Below are 19735 nucleotides of genomic sequence, written 5' to 3'. Positions count from 1 at the left end.
TTTGTAATTGTCTCCATTGATGTTCTAAAATTGTAATTTTTAAACCCCCTGTGATAGCCGCATTACTTCTACTAGCCACAAGGGGACGCAACTATAGACTTCCAAATAGTCTGTTGTTCATTGACAGTCTAAATCTGGGGTGTCCAAAGTGTGGCCTGGGGGCCATTTGCAGCCTGCAGCTAATTTGTGAATGTCCCGCAGCACATTCTAAGAATACTATTTAAAAATATATTTTTTAGAAATATTTTAAAATGTAGACTAAATGAGCAAACATGAAATGTAATGAGAAAAGTAGCAATGTTAAATCTAATAACACAAAACTGCGATGTAGGCTGTTTTTTTTTTTTAAACTCAGTCCTCAAAAAATAAATGAATCAAAATGTCACGAATTGCTAATCTAATTAAGGCTTCAATTACTTTACATACAAAAATTCACTTTGAAATATTCATTTGGGGGGAAACATTGCATATTTTGTGTGTTTGACATAAATGGCATGAAACAAATATAAAAAACACAAAAAAGTCATAAAAACTTAGAATCGACAGAATAGATCTGAATTTGAGCTCGACGCTTAAGTGTTGAAAGGAAAAAACAACTTAGGGCTTATTTTTAACCCTTATGAGTGAGGCCCTTTCCGATCCCCAATCATTTTAGTGGTATTTTTCTTTTTTTAAAGCTCCAATTAAGAATCAATAATTATTAATCAAATATTCCACTGAATAGTTTTTGGAAAATATTGCATTTTTCTGTTTTGCCATAAAAAACTGGGTTTTGACAGAAAAGGGCATGTAGGGAGGCCTAAAGGTTAAATCAATATATACATACATATATATGCAACTGAGATAGGCTCCAGCACCCCCCGCGACCCCGAAAGGGACAAGTGGTAGCAAATGGATGGATGGATGGATATGTATAGAGAGAGGATTTGAAAATGATAAATATCAAAATGGCCCCCGCATGCTTTGATTTTTCACTGTGCGGCCCTCAATGGAAAAAACATTGGACACCTGTATATCCTAAAATGACCAGCAGGAGGCAACCTCACTGCCTTTCAATGTGAACATGCAATATCATATATGGCCACCAGGGGACAGTGCAAATACAGAGGAGCAAGACATTTTTTCTTACCATACTTTTGACCTCATTCACATTTTAATGATAATTGTCTGGCCACAATCTTATACATTTTTAGGAAATATGATTACGTCAAAATGTTACACAAAGTCTGCTTGACCGCTTCAAAAAGATGTGGCACTTTTTACCCTTTGTTCCCAAAACTGGCCATAAAAAAAGTGTCATGTATTGTTTAATCTTTAATTCTAATATAATTTTCAGACCTAACAGTAGTTTAACATTTTGAAATTGTTATGCCCATTTTGTCATCAAAGGATGTATTTAAACGGTAATTTTAAAAAAATGCAGTATTTTCCAAAATACGTATCTTTGCATTTTGAAGGAATACAATGTATCAAGTATTTATGGGAATGGAATTATAAATCAGGACTAAAGTATCAAAAAATGGGAGACAATGGAATCAAATTGGACCCGAGGGAAACGAGTAGGATCGATTATAAATCTCCTTTTCATGGAATCATTCTTAAAAGTGATATTGACAGGTTGATGCATACTTGCCAACCTTGAGACCTCCGATACCGGGAGGTGGGGGATGGGGGTGGGGGCGTAGTCGGGGGTGGGGCGGGGGGCGTGGTTAAGAGGGGAATATATTTAAGCTAGAATTCACCAACTCAAGTATTTCATATATATATATATATGTATGAAATACTTGGCTTTCAGTGAATTTTAGCTATATATATATATATATTTTTTTTATTTTATTTTATTATACATATAAATAAAATAAATACTTGAATTTCAGTGTTCTGGAGGCTATCCAGTAGATGGCAGTATTGTCCTGTTTAAGAGTGTCACAACATTGCTGTTTACGGCAGACGAACTGCTTTACGGTAGACTAAACGTGACTGCTGTTGTTGTGTGTTGTTACCGCGCTGGGAGGACGTTAATGAAACTGCCTAACAATAAACCCACATAAGAAACCAAGAACTCGCCCTCGATCATTCTACAGTTATGACATCATTGGGCAGGCAAGCTGTTTATATTGTGGGAAAGCGGACGTGAGAACAGGCTGTCCCCACTCAGGTCCGCATTGAGCTGGAGGGGGCGTGGCCTTCAGCTACGGCTGAATACCGGGAGTTTGTCGGGAGAAAATTTCTGCCGGGAGGTTATCGGGAGAGGCGCTGAATACCGGGAGTCTCCCGGTAAAAACGGGAGGGTTGGCAAGTATGGGTTGATGTCTTGAGTCACATGACATAGTGACCGTTTTGACGTTAATGACTGCACAGTGAGAACAATTGCAGCAAAGAGGATGTTGGCTCAGATGTGAAGTGTTGCCACACAGCTGCATAAGGACAGTTGACAAAAGTCAAGTCATTTGCACGTAAAAAATGCTGCAGCTCGTTGTAATGGATCTCTTGCTGCTTCCTCTCATCATTACGGGTAAGATGACTCCAACTTTCATTGTATCAAAGCTTTGTCCTCACCTTTTTGTCTTCCTGCCTTGCTTGCAGGCCCCAACGCTGATGCTCAAGGTTTCGACATCGCCTTCCCCTGTCATGATTTGGTCTGCTATAACATATGGAGCTTTAGGATAAGAACAACTAGAGAAAACATTGTCATAATTAGTAATGGAGCGATCAAGGAGGCAGCACAGAGCAAGGAGGACACAGAGTGCACGGTTCATGTCCAACATCTAACAGAAGACGATGACAAACATTATTGCAAGCAAGCAGTTGATGACTTCACCGCCCAAAAGGGTGAGTAAACAGAGTAAAAAGTAGGAGACTTGATACTTTCACTTGATACTTGATACTTTCTCATACTTGCCAACCCTCCCGATTAGCTCGGGAGACTCCCGAATTTTAGTGCCCCTCCCGAAAATCTCCCTGGGCAACCATTCTCCCGAATTTCTCCCGATTTCCACCCGGACAACAAAATTGGGGGCGTGCCTTAAAGGCGCTGCCTTTAGCGTCCTCTCTCACCTGAAGAGGAGACTATTATATGTGTCCGTTATCCATAGGTTTATCTATAACCCATAAAGTAGGCAGGCATGGAGCTATTTCTCAGCGTGTGTTTATTCCAGCCGACACGTTAATACACTGACACACAACATCCGGATTCCCATCATGCATTGCTTCAAAACTACGGCAAGTAGTAATGTCCAAAAACATAACAGAGACTAAGCAAAAGAACGAAGAAGAGACATGGCGACGACGAGTAAGAATAAGAAGTACGCTTGCAATCTCCAAAGTGATTGGAAAAACTAATTTCAGTTCATCCAAGACAGCTCGAAGGAGAAGGGGTATGCTGCTTTCACATTTTGTAGATCAGTCTTCTCCATTGAACACGGTGGCCGAACGAAAATACTCATTTATGAACGAATTATTTATATTTATATATATATATACATATATATACTAGAAAATATATACACACCCGCTCCCCCCAACCCCCACCCCCCACCCCCACCCACCTGAACCACCCCCACCCCCCCCCCCCCCACCCCCACCCACAACCCCGCCCACATCTCCCGAATTCGGAGGTCTCAAGGTTGGCAAGTATGTACTTTCTACAAAATTGGGAGACCAAAAGCTTAGTTGTAATGTACTATTGTAATATTGGGCAAAGTGAATTGAATTTTTTAAATTATAAATAAAAAGCAACTTTTTACTGAATGAACCTTTAACAAGCATAACAGCATGACATCGGGAGAAAACTTTTTTTTTTTTTGCAAGAAAATAATCAATTAAAAAGGTACAAAGGGAAAAAAAGTCCACATGAAACTTTTGTACAAGTACCGGGCCACGGCCCGGTGGTTGGAGACCACTGCATTACAACATGTAATATTCACATATTTTGCTCATTTTAAGCATACATCGACGCATTTACAGTATTTTATAGACGTTTGCTTCTTCCTACAACAACAACATTTCATGCAGACTTCATGAGATCCAAGAAACATAATAAAACAAACACTTAAGGCTTGATTTTCTTATGTTTTGCGTGTACTTAAACATGTGAAAACTTGATAGGACACACAAAGCTGATCTACTAAACATGTGCACCGTAGATTGCGGTCTGTTAAGTGAGCAGAATCGTGCAATCCATTTAGCATTAATATGCAAAATATGTGCTGATCGTTAAAATGACCACAGTACTAGGAGGAGAAGATGCAAATATAATTATTTATCATGCTCAATGTGATTTATTAACACTCATCACCGTTTTGCAAGCACTGTATAGTGTTTTATCTTGCATGTGTCAAAAGGACATGCAAACTGACAGTTCTGCACACGGTTGCAAGATCAGTGCTTTGCGTTGCAATGACAGACGATGGACATAGAATCCTTTATCCTATACGTGTACGTTTCAACATATTTGGACGGTCAGAAACAAAAAAAATGTTACACATCGCCTACAGTATTCAGCAACATCCTTTTTATAATCTCATAGCTGCTGGTTGACTTAAGGGGCTGATTAAAACTAATTAAATTCATGCATTTTGGTGTCATATAATATAATTTTAAATTGTATTATTTAATGATGTTGGTTTTTCCACATACTATATATATTATTAACATATATCCTATATGACAAAAATGTCTTCAAGTATACATTTTTTGCACCTTGAGCACTAGGGCTGCACGATTTAGAGAAAAAATCTAATTGTGATTTTTCTCTCCAAAATTGCGATTGCGATCCGATTTGCGATTTCTATATTTTATACACAAAAATGCATAAAACTGCAAAAATAAAGACTGAAAGAAGGCATGTTACTTTTAAACTGTCAATCAGCATATGCTTGTCTCAAGGTGCCACACATGAGAACATTATGCAATAATTTTCTTTCAAAAATATTTGGCTTTATGCAGATAGACTTAGACCTTTTGTCCACATCATGCTCTTTAACTGAAAAAACATTAGATACAAACTATTCAGTGTTCATAATATAGTGCAGTCATAATATATAATAATAATAATAATACTCTAAACTTGTTTACCATTGAACTGTAATTGCAAAGTAAATAACTTTGGTATCCCAAATAAATCAACAAAATATATAATGGACTCATTTCAGTAAACACAAATGTTCCCCTTAACAGATAATGGACATCCTGAAGTATATTTTTGTCCCCAGTTGAAAAAATTAGGTCGGAAGTTACCTTTCGTTTATTACTATCACGTGATCACGACGGCATTTTTGCTCGATCGTCTGTGTTGATGGGCTCATATTTCCCAGCTGATTTAAAGCTGATATAGTCCCACAACGGGACATTTGGCTTTATTATCCTATTTTTTTCCTCCTAATTTGTGCAACTTTGCGGCACTTCACACTGGCGGTTCGCGAGGCTCTTAGTACTGTGTGTGTATTGGCGGTGCCGCCCCGTTCTAGCCCCGCCGAGACAAAGACCGCTAATGACTGAAAAGAGGGGTCACTCTGTTCAGTTAATTCCACTGTTAAATAAACACGCTCAGGTGATAAGAGCGATGCACAGAGTCAGGCGTCTTTCTTTCTGTTTGAAGCGATAAAAGAACAAACACGTGACTCAACATTTCTGCCTTTGGCCATTATTTACTGCACTAATTAAAACCTCGATGTCGATTCAATTTCGATTATGAGCAGGTATCGGACACCTAAGTCTCCTTGGACGCATACACGCTCATCCATGCGGACTGGACACGGGCCGAGAGTTAGTGGGCGACCGAGGGCGCAGTCGGCTCTCTTGGTTGCTTTGTTGGGTCTGCTCCTGTCTCTGGCCATGCTACCCCCCACCCCAGCAAGCGACTGCGTGGAACACCGCAGAGGCCACCACAGTGTATATGTTTTTTATATAATTTTTGTTGTTGTTTATATTTGTAGCTGTATGTAGAAATGGCTGGTTGCATCAGCTCTGCTCTTTTAATGTCTTTAATGTCCTTTGTTTTCTTTGATGTTTGAGGTTTCCCTCCTACACATATGCTTATGTGTGCTATGGCTATGAGGTTTTTTTTGTCTCAGTCTGAACCACCTTTCCAGGGTCCCAGGCCTAGACTGAATTTTTTTTTTCTTCTCAACCCCCACACCCCACCTCCCCAGCGTTTACCCGTTTCTCACCTTTTTTTGTAAGGGGCGCCGGAAGTTGGCAGATCCTGTTCTGTCTCCCTGTAATGTTTGTCTGATCTTGAATGGGATTGTGCTGAAAATCTTAATTTCCCCTTGGAGATTAATAAAGTATTTCTGATTCTGATTAATCTTGCAGTACTATAGAGCACAGTAGTGCAGTCTCCCTCCCATGCACCTTCAGCAGTAAAAAAATAAAATAAAAAAAAGTTTTAATTTAGATACATGACTGCTTCTAAAATAAGTTGGTAAACAGTAAAACGCTACCAGTAGGAGTTTGGTAATCTGAATGTGCAGTAAATGATTGATTGTCTCCATGGTGATGCCCACTCAAAAGTACAAGCAAAATCCTCATTTAAATAAGGCCGTCTGCACCACTTTTTAATTGCACACGCAGTGTTGCACACAACATGCTTACTAATAGTACACGCTATTTTATGGAGTGCACACGCTGTTTAGCATGAGGTATTTGGATCTTAGTAGATCAGGCCATATTGTACAATGTCTGCTCTCACTGGGATGACGACTGATGGGATGTTCAAATCTTCCTGTTTAGATGAAGAATACACATAATCCTCGTGAAGGGTTAATTAAAATGTGCAAACCAGCGTCTTTTCTAGTCTTTCTTGTCATCTTGCGGTTTAAGTTGGCTGTCAAAGTTGACCAACTTCTCGGTTGTTTGGGCAGCCCCAAAGAAAAAGTGTTGTCTTTTTTTTAGACGCTCCAGCAGTGAACTTGGTTCCAGGCAAAATGGCATCTTTCCAGTGCGTCCTGCTGTCCTTCTTGAAGCGCGGTTTTTGCGACCTGCGTCAAAAGGAGGTGCGCTTGGCGTGGGTGGACCAGGCTGGCGTGGAGCTCCAGGACGACTCTCGGCATGGCATACGATATAAATCGAGCTGTCACGTCACGTTGACTGTCACCTTGCAAGGTCCTGGCAGGGAGACGTTCAGTTGCAGGGCCGAGGTGGGAGACAGTTTTTGGATTTCAGAGGAGCTGCGAGTCCAACTAACAGGTCTGATCGCATCACCTTGTGGATGTCTTGTCGTGTTTGTTACGTGATCGTTTGCTTCCTGTGCAGCTACCAGAGGGAAGGGAAGAGGAGGCTTCAACGTGGAAGGAGAACCTCAGGGTACATTTTAAAGTCCCATCTTTTATTTTAAAACAAATACATGCTAGCTTCTAAAGCGGTGGCCATTTTCAGATTCCCGCCACTACCAAGTCAGCGTGGTCGTGGGGGTGCTGGCCTCCGCGACGTTGACCACCTTGGCCGCCGTGTTTGTGGTGAGGCGGAGAAGGATGGCCCGTAAGTCACAAACAGGAAAAAAGCACAACATTCAACATATTGGTAAATGTCAATCAAAGTCTTTGTTGTTTTTACTGTCGTCCCTCGTTAATCGCTGCTAATTAGTTCCAGGCCTGACCACATTTCTGAGAAGTAGGAATAATATAAATAAATGTAATATTTGTATGCATTAGGACAGACCTGGGCATTCTGCGGCCCGCGGGCCACAGACGGCCCTTTGTACGTCCCTGTCCGGCCCGCGTGAGGCCAATCATAAATTACAAAATACATTTCAAAAAGTATCTGTGTCGAGTGTGCAATACAACGGTGCTGCTTTTGTTTTGAAAAGCGTTATTTGTATTACTTCCTTGTGGACATATGCGCATGCGTGACTGTGAGTGAATGTGAACAGCTGCAATCACAAATTACAAAATAAAGTTGAAAAAACATCTATGTCGTGCGCGCAATACAACTGTGCTGCTTTCGTTTTGAAAAGTGTTATTTCTCGGCGTATGTCCGTGTGTAACCTGTGAGTGAAGGTGCACAGCGACAAGTGATGCACGGTTACTCCCGAGACGCTAAAAAGACAAAAGTTGATCACGAATGCCGTGTTTTCAACAACACATGGACTGCCAAGCAACGTTCCCTCTAAGGTGCGCGCCTGCGGAATTGCGCACTGCTCAAGCGTCCTCTGCGCACAGCAAATATATGCCGAGCACCAAATCAAATCTCATCTGAATTCTAAACAAAATAAACACATTTATTCTGTGTAATTTTGCAATGCAACTCTGAGTGACAGTGACAACAAGCGGCTCTAACGGTGTTTGTCAACACCGTTCAATTGAACACTGTTCAATTATTGTAACGTCTATCGAGATGCTTCGAGGCCAGGAATTATATCGATCACTTTATTGAGCAAAACTGTTTATATTCGGCCATAACCACACCAAAAACATGAGTAAAACACTCTTATCTCGAAAAACTAGTCATTTTCTGCCGTACAAACCAGGCCAAAACCAACTTGTCATCTGTCACCAACACGCATACCACTAAACCACTGGTGCGTTTATGGCCACACAAAAAGTCGGACAACTCAAACACCACACAAAGTTACACTATGACTCCTCAGTCATATGTGTGCTTATTTTACTGTCATTTATTCCATCCATCCATTTTCTACCACTTATTCCTTTCGGGGTCGCGGGGGCGCTGGAGCCTATCTCAGCTACACTCGGGCGGAAGGCGGGGTACACCCTGGACAAGTCGCCACCTCCTCGCAGGGCCAACACAGATAGACAGACAACACTCACACTCACATTCACACACTAGGGCCAATTTAGTGTTGCCAATCAACCTATCCCCAGGTGCATGTCTTTGGAGGTGGGAGGAAGCCGGAGTACCCGGAGGGAACCCACGCAGTCACAGGGAGAACATGCAAACTCCACACAGAAAGATCCCGAGGCCGGGATTGAACTCACGACTACTCAGGACTATTAATGTTAATTTATTTATATTAATCATGGAATGCTGTTACTAGAGAAAGTTACAGGAATGCACACCTTATTCTATGCTTACATTTCATTGTGCAACATGAGGATGTTTAAGGGGAACTAAATGTGATCTCTGAAAGGGGTACAAATGATTTCCAAAGCAGTGCTTTTGGTATAAAGTTAAGTTAGGTTAAATGAAAGTATTATTATCATTATTATTATTATTATATATCTTAAGGTATGTATCAAAAACAATATTGAGCAAAATTTAGATGAAATATTGTCGATGTGGCCCTCCAGCAGTACTCGGGTTGCTCATGCGGCCCCCAGTAAAAATGAATTGCCCACCCCTGCATTAGGATGTAACGGTATTGTAAATACCGCGGTATTTCGGTTTTAAAGTCTTCTCAATAGTACAGTGACATTTGACGGTATCAAACGAAAACTTGGTGAGTGTGTTTTTTTCTGGCGTTTTAGCGATAGCCGCGTCTTTAAATAAACTACTTCTGCCAAAATCTAGTGGAACGTTGTAAGCAGGAAGTGAAGTGTGTTGGTACTTGTCGCAGATAAAAGGAATTGTTTTTTGGACATTAAATCTGTCCATAACTGCTTGAGTTATTTTGCAAACAAACAGAAAAACAAGCTCAGACTGAAACATAACATTTTTGGCAGAGGTAAGAAAGTCTGTGCTCTGCAAAGCGAAGCGCGCCACTTCTGTTTTGAGCGTTTCCAAGGCGAAACAAAGCCAGCCGGTCTCGTCACAGCACAAAATGGGAAATCACCCCAAAAAAAGCTCAACGTGGGAGCCTATTCCAGCTGCACTCGGGCGGAAAGCAGGGCTGGACAAGGCGCCACACTAAAAGGATATTTGAAGCCAGCAAAGCCAAACATCAGTTTGTGAGGTATTTACATTATTAAAGTTATATTGTTTGTTCACTTTTCTGAGAAACAACATTTTCCAGACTGATATAAAACATGACCACAGAAAAAAAAAAGAGGACACTGCTTCTTTTAATGCAAAAGTTAAAAGACACTAAAGTGAACATTATTGACTTAGACTTTTTACACTGGATAATTACCATGTTTATTTAAAGACATCAACTGTAAGTTTAAATATTTGCTTGAAAAAATGGATGTTCCTGCACAATTATTTGCACTTAGAAATACATTTTTTTCGTACAAAATATGACTAAAACATTTGAACATTATATTTGTGTTCAAATACAGTAAGCACGTTTATCCTAAACACTCCTGCCACTTCATTTTACATGGTTTTACCGTGGCCTTAATACCGTGATTCTATCGTATCCTAAGATGTAATACCGTTACATCCCTAGTATGAATATTTAATATATTTAGAGCCCTTTTAACATGAAATAACATGAAATAATGTTTTTGTATCTCTGTCTAATCCCCCTCTTGTCCCCACAATTCCCCCCTCTGTGTTCCTTTTTTTCTCTTTCTATCCCCTCCTGCTCCGGCCCGGCTGCACCAAATGATAATATAAATACATTTAATAAAGTCAAATACAAATAAGGCAACAAGAGAAGTATCGTACACTTCTCTTTTGTAAAGTAAATCTGAACAGCCGATATGGGCATCTACATCTACTATATGATTTGCCTGAGAAGCTGGACAGGACAAAAAAAACAAAAAAAACCCAACATGAAATAACAACCATATAACCTTTACACTCCTTTCACCCAATGTAGTAGTCTTCAGTGTGTTCTACTGTAGTTTACAGTAGGGCTTCAGCTATCTATTATTTTAATAATCGAGTAAAGTATGAATGAATGTGTTTAATTAACCGAGTAATCGGGTAAAACACACTTTATAGCTTCAAAGCATAATTTAGGGAAAATACTTGAAATAAACAACAATTCACCCCACTTCCATAACTTTTATTATTTTTCTCTAAATAATGCCAATCTTCAACATTGAAATGGCACTTTTAACATGCATGCATTAATAAAAATATAAATAGATATACATTTTTGCTGTTTTCTTCCACATGGATCATGGCACCAACCAGTGGCGTGCGGTGAGGTTCATGTCAGGTGAGGCACTGACTTCATCACAGTCACATTTACAAACATATGAACCCTAAAGAGTATCTTATTCACCATTTGATTGGCAGCAGTTAACGGGTTATGTTTAAAAGCTCATACCAGCATTCTTCCTTGCTTGGCACTCAGCATCAAGGGTTGGAATTGGGGGTTAAATCACCAAAAATTATTCCCAGGCACGGCGCCGCTGCTGCCCACTGCTCCCCTCACCTCCCAGGGGGTGATCAAGGGGATGGGTCAAATGCAGAGGACAAATTTCACCACACCTAGTGTGTGTGTGACAATCATTGGCAGGGGTGCCGCTAGGGATTTTGGGCCTCATGAAAATAATCTTTACAGGGCCCCCAACATAGCGGAAACATTTTTTGATGCTATTTTACATACAATTATGCATTTTAATGGTATTTTTGACTATCATTACCATATTTTTGAAAGAACAACAGCATCACAGTTGACATGTACAGTAGGGGAAGAACTGAGCACTCTGAATACAATGGAATTCATTTTGAATCATTAATTTGCTGCACCATTGATTCTTGAGACTGTAGTAAAATGTATTATATTTTGAATTATATTATTATTATTTCAACACACACAGCTGCTCACCTCCTTCCTCGTGTGGGGGCACTGGGGCTGATTCAGGGGCAGGGGGATTTGGGGGCTGACAGACAGCTGCTGCTGCTGCTGGTGCACTTGACTCTGTTCAGAATGAGGCATCATTTTGACAGAGGGGAGATCAACTATTATTGAATAAGAACAGCTTGATAAATGTTTGGCTGGATTGATTATTTAACTAATATAGCAGTAAAATGTAAAAATCCAGAGTTTTCTTGAGCTAACAGGGTGAGAAAGGTGATGCTAGCTTATTACCACAGACAGGGACAAAGTTAATATGCATAAATTTCCACCACAACTAACAAACCCACCTTTTTTTTGGAAATATTGTGACATATTGTCGACCCTTCAACTCCTTCTCCTCTCTTATTTTATTTTCCTTTCTTTTTTGGCTGCCTGATTTTTGAGGTATACTGCTGTCTACTCCGCTTTGCCCGCTGTGGCGCTGTCTGTCTGGGACAAATCGCCGGTGCTCTACCTGCAGCTGATCCAGTCGGACTGAACCATTTTACGTAAATAGAGGGGGGGAAGGGAGGGCCGTGCATGTGTTGATGCTTCCAAAACAAATAAAGGTATTGTTACCAGGACATGGAAAATAAAAAATGTATGATTATATGTTAGTTAATAACTTAGTGTCATTATTTTTTTCTGTATTATAATTTCATCATCATTAGGGGCCTCTCTGGGCCCCCCTCCATCATGGGCCCCTAGAATCCGTCTCCTTTACGCCCCCTTTTCGGCGCCCCCGATCATTGGTATACTTAAAGGCCTACTGAAATGATTTTTTTTATTTAAACGGGAATAGCAGATCCATTCTATGTGTCATACTTGATCATTTCGCGATATTGCCATATTTTTGCTGAAAGGATTTAGTAGAGAAAATCGACGATAAAGTTCGCAACTTTTGCTCACTGATTAAAAAAAAGCCTTGCCTGTACCGGAAGTAGCGTGACGTCACAGGAGCTAGGATTCCTCACAATTCCCCGTTGTTTACAATGGAGCGAGAGAGATTCGGACCGAGAAAGTGATTATTACCCCATTAATTTGAGCGAGGATGAAAGATTCGTAGATGAGGAACGTTACAGTGAATGACTTGAGAGGCACCGATGGACGTATCTTTTTTCGCTCTGACCGTAACTTAGGTACAAGCTGGCTCATTGGATTCCACACTCTCCTTTTTCTATTGTAGATCACAGATTTGTATTTTAAACCACCTCGGATACTATATCCTCTTGAAAATGAGAGTCGAGAACGCGAAATGGACATTCAGTGCCTTTTATCTCCACGACAATACATCGGCGAAATGCTTTAGCTACGAGCTAACGTGATAGCATCTTGCTTTAACTGCATATAGAAACAAAAGAAATAAACCCCTGACGGGAAGTATAGATAGAAAATCAACAATACTATTAAACCGTGGACATGTAAATACACGGTTAATGCTTTCCAGGCTGGCGAAGGTTAACAATGCTGTGCTAACTTAGCAACCTGACCGCACAGAGCTATGCTAAAAACATTAGCTCTCCACCTACGCCAGCCGGCCCTCATCTGCTCATCAACACCCGTGCTCACCTGCGTTCCAGCGATCGGCAGAAGGACGAAGGACTTCACCCGATGTGTTTGGCGGCCCGGAGACGTAGGAAGTCAAGGTGAAGTCGGCAGCTAGCGCGGCTAGCGCGGCTAGCGCTCCAACAAAGTCCTCCTGGTTGTGTTGCTGTAGTCCACTGCTAATACACTGATCCCACCTACAACTGTCTTCTTTGCAGCCTTCATTGTTCATTAAAAAAATTGCAAAAGATGTCCAGAATACTGTGGAATTATGAAATGAAAACAGAGCTTTTTGTATAGGATTCTACGGGGTACCATAACTTCCGTTACTCGGACTTCGTCACGCGCATACGTCATCATACCGCGATGTTTCAGCCGGATATTTCCCGGGAATTTTAAAATGTCACTTTATAAGTTAACCCGGCCGTATTGGCATGTGTTGCAATGTTAAGATTTCATCATTGATATATAAACTATCAGACTGCGTGGTCGGTAGTAGTGGCTTTCAGTAGGCCTTTAACTTTGACTTTACACTTACAAACTGTAGCACACAAAAAAGCACATTTAATAAAAAAAACGTTATTATGGTCTTACCTTTACTTATAAGTGCGGGAGCAGTGGTGTTCGTGTTGGAAGAGTCGTGAATGAATGAAATATGAAATCCGCGCTTCAGTCTGCAGGTGTACCTAATGTTGTGTCCCTGTTCACGGCTCCTCCGGCGCGCAGCGCGAGCATTGTTTTTGCACTTTTTTTGGGTGGATTCAGTCTTGCACATGGAGGGTTTGGGTGTGGGCTTTGGTTGGTGTGGCGCTCCCGTCGGGCGGCGCATTCTGCGGCGGAGGTGCTTGGCACCAGGAGGCGGGGTTATGAGACGAGCCTCCAGTTTTATGATCGCTCAGCACAATAAATACGTTACACACATACAGTTGTTGACAAAATACACTGTACATGATATACCTCAGCTAACTAAACTATGGAAATGTATAATATAATTCATATAGCAATACGGTCTCACTGCACAGCAGGCCAGCAGTTAGCCGAGTCATTGCGCACAATACATGGTGAGGCACAAATCAGTGACGTGCCTCAACTGGCTGCTGATCACCACACCGTCTCTTCTCAGTATTTGAACGGCAAATGTGAAAATAAAAATAATCTAAAACTGGTGAAGTTAAATGGAAAATAACTTTAGTATAATCACTGGATACATATAACAATTTAATTATTATTTTTTTTCTTTTTCCTTTTTTTTTTCTTTCCATGATGGCAGGTGAGGCCGTGCCTCTCCTGCCTCTAGTGACGGCACGCCACTGGCACCAACACTCCTCCGCTCTTGTGCTGCGTATTAACAATTCCGGGCACTTCATACGAATTGGATTTCATCATTTAAACGATTAATCTAATCAACAAAATGTAAATCAAATTTTTGTTTGTGTTGGCCCTGTGATGAGGTGGCGACTTGTCCAGGGTGTACCCCGCCTTCCGCCCGATTGTAGCTGAGATAGGCTCCAGCGCCCCCCGCGACCCCGATGGGAATAAGCGGTAGAAAATGGATGGATGGATAATAGATTAATTATGTTAATTAATCATTGTAGCCCTCGATTACAGTACTCACTCTTAGCACGAAGGATCCATCAAGCGTCATTGCTATGGTTGTCACCCGGCCACTACAACTCGACCACGATGTTGAAATCCTACATTACATCCTGGGTAATTCCTCTAAGTTAGAACTGGGCATTGTAATCACGGATGCAAGTTGTTCTGCAAAAACTTGGTCAACTTTACAGTTGCAGCTATGACTATTAGCCGTGTTGTTAGCATTACGTGTCCCGTGTTGTCATTCCACATCGCTCACACCAAAGGCCCACCAATGTCATGTGGAGCTGATGATGTTGAAGATGAAGTGCATCAACTGAGGTAATCTCCACTTAGCATTGCCCGAACAGTGGCTGTTGGTGTCACGTCTTGTCTTTTAACATTGCTCACTTTAAAAGCTCACCAATATGGAGATGGGTTATTGGTGAGGCATGAGCTGAAGATGACGTACATTAAAAAGTTATTGCCAAAAGTTGGTTAAGTAAATTGTTGTAGTGAAGATAGCGCTAAAATTAGCCGCTGTGTTCTTTGCTAAAATTGTTTACCCCTTAACCCAGAAAACGGAAGTCCTTCTTGGTGAATATTGATCGCCTAAACATGATATTATAAAATAAGACAAATACTGTGACGAAGGACAACTAAATTTATTTTATTACAGTAATAATTTATAGCAATGTTTAGTTTTGTCTTGTTGATGTTTCCCCAGTAAATGTATGTTTACATTTTACATAAATAGCACTTTAGTTTGGTCAAACAGGAAACATGGTGCTAGTTCACATTTGACGCCGTGGCGAAGTTGGGAGAGTGGCCGTGCCAGCAACCTGAGGGTTACTGGTTCAATCCCCACCTTCTACCATCCTTGTCACGTCCGTTGTGTCCTTGAGCAAGACACTTCACCCTTGCTCCTGATGGGTCCTGGTTAGCGCCTTGCATGGAAGCTTCCGCCATCAGTGTGTGAATGTGTGTGTGAATGGGTGAATGTGGAAATAGTGTCAAAGCGCTTTGAGTTCCTTAAAAAAAAAGGTAGAAAAGCGCTATACAAGTATAACCATTTACCATTTACAATTTACATTTGTGTGTTGTTGTTTTTCCAAATGAAATATCCATTGTGTAATTTCCTGTTAATGATATTTGATATTTTTTAATCTCAATGTTTGATATTGTTTTATATGGATGATGTTTGATATAGTTTCATATCAACATTGTTAAATATTGTTTCATATCGATAATGTTTGGTTTCAGACGTGTCCGAGGCGTCCATCTCCTGTCCCTCGAACAATGTAAGTTGACCCTGCTCGCATTCATTTTCACATCTTAAAGGTTTAAAGATAATAAAGATTTTTCAGGTTGAGGACGATGTCGTCTACGCCGATGTTATCCTCCCAGCCAGCGCTGAGAGAGTGTCTTTCTGCGAGGACGACGCCACCGAGTACGCCTGCATTCGTTATCAGTAATGTTGCACAACTTTGACGGGTTATTGCATTTATCATATTGTCTACCTCAAACACCTCAGTTTAACTTCCCTTTTTAGGGAGTTTGGACAAAAACAATCACTTCCTGTTTAATCATATATTGTTATCATCTGTATTTTTTTCAAATATACAATATTTTCACAGTTGTCATTTGTGTCTGCGTCCCGTTTTTCTTTCTGCCCGCGTAGGGTGTGGTCTCTCGCTGGCTTGCGGGCTGGTTGTCTCCTGCTTCTCCCGTGCCTTGTCCTTGGCCGGGTTTCTCTGTCCGTGGTCATCCCCTGGCCTGCCAGGTGGTGCGGTGGGCCATGTTTTGGGGGTCCAGGCAGACCAGTATTTGGGTGGCTCGGGCCGTGTTTTGGCTCCTGCACAAACTGGGTGACAAATATACTGTACATACATACATACGCACATACATACTTAAATATTCACATACACACATGCATACGCACGTACACACATACATATACACATACATACATAGGCACATACTTAAATACATTCACACTCACATCCACTGTACACACATACATTCATAAATACATATTAATGCACATATATGTACATAAATACACTCATGCATACAATCTTACTTTAGCAAACACATTCCCAAATACACACCCACATCACATATGGGCGTCTACATCTACATAATATAATTTGCCTGAGTGGCTAAACAGGACAGATTGAAAAATATACTTATTTTTATTAATAATATTTTAGATTATGTTCAACAATTCAATCTTATATTGATTACTAAATGTGTGTATGACGGTGTGTATGCATGCCACACACGCTTTAACACATACAGCACTTTTACACACACCAACTCAGCAGGCGAAAGACCGCCGGAGCCGCTTCTGGTGTTGCTTTCATTTGCATTTTAAATGCTTTCACTCTTACAGTGTTCACAGTGCAGCTCATCTACACACCTAAGAGACGTGTGTGTGCGTGTGTGTGTGTGTTTGTGTGTGTGTGTTGAAAAACAGGTTAAATCACAAATGCTGATTTTTACTATAACATTGTTTTTGATGGGAATGACAAGATTAACTCTAATGACCTCTACCAACAATCCTTAAATGAGCAAACACCCTCATTAATGTTCATGTTTTATTAACATCCATCCATCCATTTCCTACCGCTTGTCCCTTTAACGTGTTATCCTATATTTTTAAATGCATTCTTGCTATAAAAAGTGACCTTTTACAGGGCAATGCACACAATTGAATCACTTTTAGAGGCAATGGACACCAACATAGCTCACACTAAGACAGGAGATGCATGTAACTTCTCTCAGCCAAACAGCAAAGACGGGGAATGAAAATAGTTACAAGTTAAATATTAACATATTGATACTGATGTATTGAATTAGTATGCCAATTTTTTTTAAAGTTACTTTTTTTTTTTAGAAATAATGAATAACAAATGTTAAAGTACTATGAAAATAAAATGTGTAAACGTAATTATTATTACTCTTACTACTATTACAACAATAATGACAAAAAAATGTATAAGGAAAAAAAAAGTCTTGAAATTTAAAAAACTTTTATTTTTATTTTTATGTTTTATGTTTAGTTAAGTAGAAAAAATATGGATATATCTTCACGTGATAGTGAAAATATATTTATATTTTTTCAGATACTGATTTTTTTCTTACAATACATTTATTATTGATAGTATAAAATATTTTAAGTAAAAATAAATACTATTGTAATATACTACCAATTGTTTTCTGGTATTCTCTCACAAATTTGCAGAATTTTCAGAAATTCAAATGGAAATGTTAAGTATGAGAGCTATTTTTTTTCTCATGTATACTAAATATTTTTGACAACATTTCCAGGTTATTTAAATGAAAGAGTTACATTACAGCATGTCAATCAAACTTATTTTATAATGATACAAAATTCCGTTCATAAAAACTATTGTAATATACAACAAATTATTTTCTGGCAAATATGGTAAATTTCCAAGTATTCAAACACAATGTTATTGAGTATTACATCCAGTATATTTTCATTAGAAAACATGTTTTGTATTTCATAAAATGTTCTAAAATTTAAACTATTTAACTAGTTACAATTAAGTATAACATCTAAGTATATTTTATGTATAAAAGAAAATCATAATTAATAAATTATATTTACACTTTCGAATTTGAATTCATCTTGATTAGTCACAAGTTATTACTCAATTGCATAATTTAAATTAACTGAAGAAAGACCCCAATTATTTTGAGACAAAAGCAATTTTATAGTGAGAGTTTCATACAGGAACATTTTTTAAATGTTTTACTTGCATGTACTATATTTGCTCAAAACGGGCTAACAGTTTTAGCTATAGAGTACCGTCAGGGTTAATTTTTAAATGAAATTTGCCAGTGAGCACGCCAGTCAGAGTCTCCTCACTCATCTTTGCACTGACAATGCATTGATCTGATCACTGAGCATCCACGGTTAATGTAAATGAGCATGCACAGTCTGATTAATGTGTGTATATACATGATTAATGGGATAATGTTTTGTGATTAATCACATGAGTAAACTAGGTATTTCTGACCTCTCTAGTTTAAATATAATACAATAATATAATGACTTCTCATGTGGGTTTTGTAGAATTGAGCAAAACCCAATTCGGAGAAAACGAGCAACAGGATTGGAAAAAGTTTTGTTGTCTCTTTCAGGACAAAAGTAGTCTTGCAACAAGTTTCACCATCAAACTTTCCAAACTTTTGTGCTTTCAACACAACCTGCAACATTTTCCTTTACATTAACATGCAGTGTGTGCGATTCTTTGTGTTTGTGCTTTCTGACTCACACACAACCTCACTGTCCAAACAGCTGATAAGGTCAAAGCCGAGAAGAACATCCAAGTGAGGCACCAGCTTGTCTGCCTGTGGACACATCTGGGGACAAATGCTGCTGTCCCCTGGTGTGTGTGTGTGTGTGTGTGTGTGTGTGTGTGTGTGTGTGTGTGTGTGTGTGTGTGTGTGTGTGTGTGTGTGTGTGTGTGTGTGTGAGAAGGGATCCTGTGGATTGTTGTGTGGAACAAAAGGAGCCTTAATGACTGAAATCCTGCAAAAGGCCCGAGAGGGAGAAGGTGTTAAAAGCGATACAGTGGAGGACAAGTTGAGTCACGCCCAGTCTGGACAGTTCACCCCCAATCCACAACTTGGGCAAAAGTCCACTTGACTCCACCTTTAAAGGACTGAAACCATTTGAACATTTTTAAAGACAAAATGACACAAATGAAGACACTAAAGTAACTTAAAATACGAATGAAATGGTGTTTTCTGTTTTACAGCACTTTAGAAAAAAACACATTTGATTTAATTTTTCAAGATTTTTCACGATGAACTGATTAAATATGAATTAAAATGAATAAAAAATACAATATAGCCTGCAAATTCAATTAAATAAAAACATACAATACTAATGACCGGCTTGTGTGCAGCAAACACAACATATTGCAATACAGATAAATACATTCAAAA

At 39.6% G+C, this 19735-nt stretch overlaps 1 protein-coding gene across 2 annotated transcripts; it reads left to right on the top strand.

The window, feature by feature from the left end:
- The first annotated feature begins 1898 nt into the window (after positions 1–1898).
- On the top strand, positions 1899–16459 carry dicp2.2 (diverse immunoglobulin domain-containing protein 2.2). Of its 2 annotated transcripts, none has more exons than XM_062045151.1 (7): positions 1899–2515; positions 2587–2832; positions 6895–7188; positions 7255–7305; positions 7378–7479; positions 16016–16053; positions 16120–16459. In XM_062045151.1, the coding sequence occupies exons 1-7, from the start codon at positions 2464–2466 to the stop codon at positions 16225–16227; spliced, it is 891 nt and encodes a 296-aa protein (XP_061901135.1). In that variant the 5' UTR covers positions 1899–2463; the 3' UTR covers positions 16228–16459. The 2 variants fall into 2 exon arrangements, with proteins under 2 accessions (XP_061901135.1, XP_061901134.1); XM_062045150.1 differs by having other exon boundaries at positions 7378–7521.
- Positions 16460–19735: the final 3276 nt, after the last annotated feature.

The sequence above is a fragment of the Entelurus aequoreus genome, linkage group LG04 (assembly GCF_033978785.1).
Source record: "Entelurus aequoreus isolate RoL-2023_Sb linkage group LG04, RoL_Eaeq_v1.1, whole genome shotgun sequence".
In the NCBI taxonomy this organism is placed as follows: domain Eukaryota; kingdom Metazoa; phylum Chordata; class Actinopteri; order Syngnathiformes; family Syngnathidae; genus Entelurus; species Entelurus aequoreus.
The sequence above is the reverse complement of the archived record's forward strand: the minus strand, read 5'-3'. Positions and strand labels throughout refer to the sequence as shown.

What these genes read in the sequence shown, in the direction of transcription:
- dicp2.2 (XM_062045150.1), top strand. Translation starts at nt 2,464, where the DNA reads ATGCTGCAGCTCGTTGTAATGGATCTCTTGCTGCTTCCTCTCATCATT. An exon ending in GCTTCCTCTCATCATTACGG is followed by an intron (nt 2,516 to 2,586) that starts GTAAGATGACTC and finishes CCTTGCTTGCAG; the next exon opens with GCCCCAACGCTGATGCTCAA. An exon ending in CGTGGAAGGAGAACCTCAGG is followed by an intron (nt 7,306 to 7,377) that starts GTACATTTTAAA and finishes GGCCATTTTCAG; the next exon opens with ATTCCCGCCACTACCAAGTC.